We start from the raw sequence: 8,392 nt of genomic DNA on the forward strand, positions 1-8,392 counted from the left end.
TTTTGCTTGAAGGCATTGAAGGGATGATAACAACGAAGAAGACAATTAAGATAGCAATGATAATGTTAATTGTGTCGGCAAAAATATAATGAAAATGTTGACTGTGACTTTCCAGAACCTCGAGAATAGATATTTTCATTTCCGGAGTGTTTCGTCTTTTTTGCAAGACGAGTAGACAGGCTGAATTTAAATTTATTGAGAAAATGATTGCTGTCGACTGATATGATGAGGATCTATTGCAAAACATTTAGTTTTTAGGTCTGTTTGAAATAATGGAATATTTGAAATAAAGTTTTAAATGTTGATGGCAATAACTGAACCATCTTCCTCCGCGCAGGTCTTCTCGTCCATAGAAAGAAGCAGTTTGATCTCGGATGCTTTCACCCTTGCCAGGTTTTGCGTTGATATTTTTTAACAATGTCTTTTTCATTTTTTGTGTTTATCTAACGTTCATATTATTTAACTTCTAGAAGCATTAACAAGCACACAGTCTATGCTGAAATAAAAGAGTGAATTAACGCATCGCATTACACACACAGAAACACCACACAGACACACCCCACACACAAACACCACACAGAACACCCCACACACAAACACCACACACACACACACACACACACACACACACTCAAACACACTGAATGTGATAGGCTTTTATTTTGAATCCAATCACGCGTCTTCAACAATTACATTATCTTGCCGCCCAAAAAAATGATGTTAAAATTTTCTACCATTTTTGTACTCATTTGAACATGTTTATTTTTTGCCAATGCTCTTTCAATTAATTAAATCAAATCAGAAAAGTATCTAAATATCCATCTAATCAAGAAAGTTAAGATAACTCCTTAGTTCTTAGGTGCATGCTTTATTATAATTTATACACAGTTCAGGTCACTTGAAATTGACAAAGGTCCTTGAACTTTGTTTGTATATGGAAAAAGAAGATGACTACACGCCATGGTCGATGATGCTGAATGGCATCAGTTCATTCTTCGATCTATTTTCATCTAATCCTCATTTCGGCAAATTTAAAGTAGGAATGGTTTAAATGAAAATTACAAAAACTAACGTCAAATATTCAACAAAATTGAAACTAACATTTGAAAAATCAACGTAAAAGGAATTTTTGAAAAAAATAATGTCACCAATGCTGACCAAACTTGGCATGAATGACGAAGGAACTATTGATAGAAAGTTAGTGAGCATGTTGTTTGGAAATAAATCATAATTATTTACGGAAAATTGTTTGAAATGATTTTTGTTTAAACATTACTTCAAAGTAATTAATAATTTTGATCTTTACATCCTGTAGAGAATTAAGATATGAAATGATGGCCTTTGCGATCAAACTTGGCTTGCAGGAGTACGTAGATTGGGTGAAGAATTCATTCAAGAAGGCCGTCAATGGGACGAAGTTAGCGCAGTATTTATTATCAGACGTTGACAGAAAGGACAAAATTATTTCGCTAAAAATGACGCTGCTCTAATCAATCATTTATCACTGATTTTGTATTTTAATTTATTTTCTGATAAAAGCTTAAAATATTTGTCAGTAATGTAAATTAGATTGAATAGCTTATTTGACAAAACTTCTCCATAAAACAGTATCAGTTAATTATTTGTTACAGTTTTATTCATTTTCTAGAATTCTTGTGATCAATCGTCTACTAAATTAAATTCAGACTATTAGTGGAACATGATTCGCTCGTATATAAGTATGCGGTGAGATATGGTGGAGAGGAAGAATGGAAGTATGTGATGAACATGGCCATGAATCCCAACGCATCATTCATTGAAAGCTATATTGGGCTAGAAGCACTTGGCTACACCACAGATCGCGTGAAAATCAAAAAGTTTGTGTAAACTTGTTGTTAGTAACTGCTTGGGTAAATTTCAGATTTTTTATTTATACAATTTTAGTTTAAAGTTTGTTTATATAAAAGCTCATCTTAATTTAAGCACCATTTATTTTGGGTAAAATCATATCTTTTTGAATATGTTTTAATACTGCCGGTCGCAAAAAAAGACATGATTTTCTCGCTGTGCCGGTTACGGGAAATGTACAGACAAAAAGGTTAAAAGCCTTGTAAACTTCAAAAATTTAGAGAAATTAACAATACATAATCAGCGCATATGAATGTATACGTGCCAAACGATGCATTACACGCAGAGCATAGCATGTCAAAAGTGGAAATCTTTTTGTTATATTCAAACCCGTCACTGCACCCACTGCTAAATAGGACCAGACGTTTTTAACTAAGAAGCCACTACACTACTAAAACACGAAAGTATTTACATCCATACCGGGTCTAACGGAAAGTTCTGCAACATCACTTGTCTACGCGCCAGACCAAAAGTTACAAATTTGTTCAAAGTAAGATGTTTTTGATGCTGATGAAGAATTTTTGGTGTCATCCACCAAAAATGTACTTAAGCAGCTTAACAGCTGCTGAAGTACATCTGCCGTGCTGCGTCTTCACACAATAAAATTAAAATCAAAAAATTTAGTTAACTAGAATAAACGCTTTTATGAGATAATTATGACTTTAGAATCATTTCATTTAAAACATCACCAAACTTTGAATACCATGACAATTGTCGTTGTTTATTAACACAACCAAACCAATAACTATGTTGATGTAAAGTTGTTCATTGAAATCTGTGGCCCTTTTAAACTTTTTCAACAAAATGAAATTAATTATAATTGTTAAACATCTAATGCTTCAGATTGCTAGAAATGTCTTTCAACCAGACCCTGCTGGAGTCACTGGAGACTTTTAGAATCCTGGAATCAATTAAAGATAATCCGGCTAATAAAGAGATTCAGTGGGATTTTATAAAGACAAACTGGAACAAAACAAATGAAATGTGAATAGTAAATAGTTATTAATTTCATTAAAAGTATTATATAAAATAATAATTATGAATAATCAGACATCTAAAATGTAAATAGCAAATAACTATAAGTAGCAATGCCTTATTTTGCCTATCGATATGTAATGTCTTATTTTGCGCATGTGAAAGAGTGTCCTTCAGATGTTTAGGGATCGAACCCTCAAATTTTTTGATAGGTCAAGAAGGTTGTTGAGTATAAGGTTGAATTTTAAGGAGTTGATGGCATCGAGAACAGTTAGAGGTATGAACGTGACAGATTAGATCATTGTTGGTATGGTTGTGTGGAAAGGATAAAACATTTTTCAGTGGCTTGAGCTGAAGGTGTTGAGATAAGAGTTATTAAGATTGGACTAAGCTTTATTAGTCTGCTAATAGGGTTGAGTTTCATAGGACTGGTATGATCTTAGTTTCCTGGTGAAGGTATTTTATTCGCGTTATACGTTATTCGCGTTATACGTAAGACAGAATTTTAGGAGGTCTGTAATTTGGTGGAAAAGATTATGGGTAATCATCCTGGTGGGAGAGATCCTGGTTAGCCATCCATCTAAACAACACCCGTTGCTTAGTTGGATGGCTAGTCGGCAGTTTGTTTTGTTTGTCATGAAAAACCTTTTTTTGTAGTCCCCAGTTTGAGCCAGTTAAAGATTTTAATGTTTAGTTCCGTTGTTAGCATTTTTGCTACTGTTAGTGGATGTTTGTTTAATGAAAAAAAGTTGTCAATGTTGATGCCGAGAATCTGGAATGAGTGGTTGTGATTGGTCTAGGAGTTGGCCAGAGGATGAGATAGTGAGGTCATCTGCGCAGTTGTTTACATTAGTTTTGTGTAGAGGAACAGGTAAGTCTATGATGTAAGCATTTAATAGGGCTTGTGGGATCACAGACTTTTGGGGTGCCTCTGTGTGGATTGTTCTTGTAGTTGAGGAGGTATAGCAAAGTTGAGCTTTGCAATGGTGGCTAGAAAGGTAGTTGGAGATTATCTAGAGATAAAGGCTGGCGGTTGATATTGAGCAAAGAGAGGTGGTTGGCTGAGTCGAAAGCTTTAGTCATTAGTCATTTTGATATTTCGAAACAAATAATGCTCATCAATAAATTTGTTACAATATAATCTATTCAATTTTTATCAATTATTTTGTAAAATGCTACACAATTTAATTGTATGAATGAAAGTAATAATGAAAAAATATAACGAATGAACTCGAACGCAATCAATCAGTTTCCATGATAGACATTCTAAACTGTTGGAACTTATAAAATATATGTCAACGCATTTCTCGACTGAGGCAGAATATAACGAAGTAAGCCTAATTATGTTTTTAATAAACAACAATTTTAAAACTGCATCTCAAACTACTGATCAACTTTTTACCTTGACTTGTAATTCTTCAGAAAAAAAACTTTTGAACAATAGTAACAGAACTTTTATTTAAAAAAAAATATAAAAGTTGCCCAAGGCATTACGAATGTGTTTTTTTTTTGTTTTTTGGATATGATTTCACCTAAACATATTTTAAATGTTTTTCAATTTATCAAATGTATTGAAATTAGTCATTATTAATTAATCTAAAAAAATATTAAATTATTCATGCCGACTGTATGATGAAACTAAGGCACATGTTTCAGTTGAAATCGTTCCTCAGCTTGAACATGACCGTGGGAAGTGAAAACCAGAAGACAGAACTTTTGGATCGTATTCGTGGGAATATCAAATGGAAGGAAAATAACGAAAGAGAACTTGTTCACTGGCTCAAACACCGTTTTCAATGATGAAATTTCAATTGGAACCGAAAGTTATTTGAGGAGATTTTGGTAGACAATTTAATATTACGATGAATCTTGTTGAGTTGTAAATGTCATTTTAAATACAAACTTATTTATTTATTAATTTATTCAATTTTTAATGAATTTGTCATTACATATTTTACAGGAAAAAACATTTGAACCATTAAATTACAAAAAATTTAGTGAAATACTCACAAATGGTAAATGATGACTTACGTTCAATCTTCTTACCCTATAATTATAAAACAAGAGCTCTGAAGAACATCAATGTTTATAAGACCAAAACGGAACATGATATAAAATTTAAATATCGCATATGGCCGGCTTTTATAAATGCCACAAACAATAAAATTTTTATTTACCCAAAAATAGTGTGAAAGGAACCCCCCCAGGACATATCGAGCACAGCCACCTCAACAAAATTTTATGAATATATCAAATGAATGTTACAATAATTACAAAGAAGAATGTTTAACAAATTTAACTACAAAGAGACATATATAAATCAATTAAATTTTAATTAATTGTTACTAATTATCAAAGATATATATATATATATATAAATAGTGGCAACGGTATCACAATAATAATAATAATAATAATAATATGTACCGTTTTAAGTTTAGAATGATAGGAAAAACAATATTCATAACAATAAAAATTAAATCAAGTTTAAAAAAAATAGTTAGAAAGTGTTTGTAGCACGAACGAAATCCTGAATCTTATAAAACCAGTAGTTAATATTTTCATTCTTTAAAAAATATGATTAATCATTTTTACGTTTTAGAGAACATTTAACAATATTGAAAATCTTTTTAAACAAATATTTGACAATAAAAGTTACAAGCACAGCTGAGATTAGAATCGTTAATAACAAAACACAGAAGATGTCGAACATGATAAATTGAAACCAATACAAATCCGATGCACCAGACTTCAAATGTTCATCTCCATATTTCACCACGTGATTTATGGCGTCCGAAACTCTTTCAGCAGCTGACGTTTTCCTATCTCTCAGTATATCGGATGACCTTTTAATACTTTCTTCGAATGTTTTGTTGTTCAAAACACGGATTATGTTGTTTCTAAGTTCATCAACTTCCCAGTTACTAAAGTCCATTTCAACTCCATAATTGTGTCTTTCAGCGTATGAAGCCAAACCAATTTGATCATTCATCAATGGAAACACAACAACGGGTTTGGCGTGATACACACTTTCCATCATGCTGTTGAACCCACCATGGGTTACAAACAGTTTTATGCGACTGTCAGCTAACAAATCGTTTTGGGGGATCCATGGCTGAGTTAACAAATTTTTGGGATGATCGCCACAAAGTGTTTTGTTTTTTGACTTGAAAATAAATTTATAGTTTTCCAACCTTTGGAAAGAAGAACAAAACTTTTTCACAGTTTCTTCATTTAGGTATTCTACATAACTTCCAAATGAAACTAATATGGCATTTGAGTTTCCTATAAATTTATCCAACTCGTATGGAAGAGGGTAACTTGGATAGCCAACCACAATATCTCCGACACTCATCGTGTTAGGCATGTTCGGGCGTGGGTATCCTAAAGTTAGATCTTCCAAATACAAATAATAACTTGCCTTCCTACTTATCGTAAAAATATTTTCCTTTTCAACATCCTTGATTGAAAATTCTTCTGCGAAGGGTGGTCTTTTGAGTAGCGTATTAACTAATAAATCTAAACAATCTCCAATGAACGTTTGAAACCTTTGCCCAAAATTCATACGGTCTGTGTGTTTGTTACGGTGGCTTGGAACAAACGAAGGAAGCCTTGGGACGCCGTATAACCAAGCATCAAAAGATACAGAAAAAGCGAAATACTTTTTATTCATCAATTTTGGTAAACACACATAACAATCAGCGCTCATCATGTCCAGTATCACAACATCAAAGGCTCTTTCGTGCACCAAGTTATGTATCAACTTTTTGTTCCTCATCAATGCTCTGCAGTCATCATCGGTCCCTTTAACCAAGTAGTCAAACATTGAGAGACCTGTTTTAATGTATTGAATCGCATTCGGTTTATTTAATGCAAAGCTCATAAAAAATTCAGACGTTTTCTTCGTGTTGAAGATAGAAACGTTTGATTCAACAGGATATTTTGTAATGACGAAACTCCCATTACTGAATTCTTGCGAGATTTTTGCATTGGAGGGAACTATCATTTCGACGTAGTGCCCCAACTTGGACAGACCTTGTCCCAATCTGGCGAAATAGATATGATGAGAGTTCATATTTATTGGCAACATCAGGACCTGATGCTGAGATGTTGGTGGTGCTGACTGCAGCAGGATCGTGCAGAACGTACACACCAATGAAATACTTTTGAAATACATTTCAAAAGTGTTTCAAGTATTTCAGAAAGTTTCAAAAACTAAGTCTAACTGTTGAATTTAATTTAATTCTAATATATACACGATGATATAATGGGCAACTTCGTAATTAATCCCAACAAATTGATCGGTCAAAGAACAAATCGAGTTTTTAAAATTAAAATTGTCTGGTTAAAACTCGATGTTTTTATTGAAATTTCTTAAATACAATTATACTCTCTTTTTTTATCAATCAACTCTCTCTCCTATCTCTCTCTCTTTTTCTGTCTTTAAATATTTATAAACATATATTTAATATATATACACATATTTTTAATATATATATATTTATATTTAAATAAATAAATAAATATATATATATATATATATATATATATATATATATATACATACACACACATATATTATCTCAACTTACGACAATTTTAGGATGTTGTTATCTGTTGGACTATGCACCTCACGAAGAGCTTTTTGAAGTTAAAACTGCTAGGTTAAATGTATGTTATACATCGTACGAGTGTTTTAATACTTTTATCAAGGTTGTGTTAATTGAAAATGTTATGTGTCTCGTCGGTCAAACAAAGTAAGAGCATGCCCGCGTGGTAGGAACTTCAATATTTATTTCATTTATTTACTAACTTTTATTGCCACATTTTTTTTTACATTTTATATTTAAAATTACGCGTTGTCGTTTTTTGTGATTAAACATTTGTAGTTATTTTTGTTTTCATGGCTTGATTTATTGCAATTACCTTCCCACTAAATAGTTTTATTTATGAAGTTTTTTTTCGTAAACTACCCACAAAACTACAAAACCGATCACATTTTATGCCCTCCAATAAAATGACTGCGAGCGGATTGCCAGGTCAATGAAATAGTTCCAAATTATATATAAATTTAGCATAGCGCTACTTTTAAACGCATCGGTTATATTACCTAAAACGGGTTATACAATGCTATATCAATATACTCTTCAAAAAAGTACGAAACTAACAACAACAACAACCACTTGATTCACCTTTAAGTGACAACTTTCGTCAAAGTTACCAAAACTTTCAACTTCGTTACTCAATCAGCTTATCAGGACAAGATCTTCTAAAAAGACATCTTATATATATATATTAGCACTCCAGATAAATATATGTCATTTGTTCAATTTTGTTTATTTTTTTTCTCTAATATGCAATCTACACTTACAATATACTACTTACATACATACATACATTCATACATACATACATACATACATACATACATACATACATACATACATACATACATACATACATACATACATACATACATACATACATACATACATACATACATACATACATACATACATACATACATACA

General features: G+C 31.9%; 1 protein-coding gene across 1 annotated transcript; it reads right to left on the reverse strand.

Annotated features, from left to right (window-relative positions):
* Nucleotides 1-5,443: 5,443 nt before the first annotated feature.
* HELRODRAFT_85113 (hypothetical protein) lies at nt 5,444-6,535 on the reverse strand (the record flags this gene model as incomplete). The annotated part of the gene is made up of 1 exon (XM_009025658.1): nt 5,444-6,535. The coding sequence occupies one exon, from the start codon at nt 6,533-6,535 to the stop codon at nt 5,444-5,446; it is 1,092 nt and encodes a 363-aa protein (XP_009023906.1).
* Between the last annotated feature and the right edge of the window lie 1,857 nt (nt 6,536-8,392).

This window comes from Helobdella robusta (genome assembly GCF_000326865.2).
Source record: "Helobdella robusta unplaced genomic scaffold HELROscaffold_43, whole genome shotgun sequence".
NCBI lineage: Eukaryota > Metazoa > Annelida > Clitellata > Rhynchobdellida > Glossiphoniidae > Helobdella > Helobdella robusta.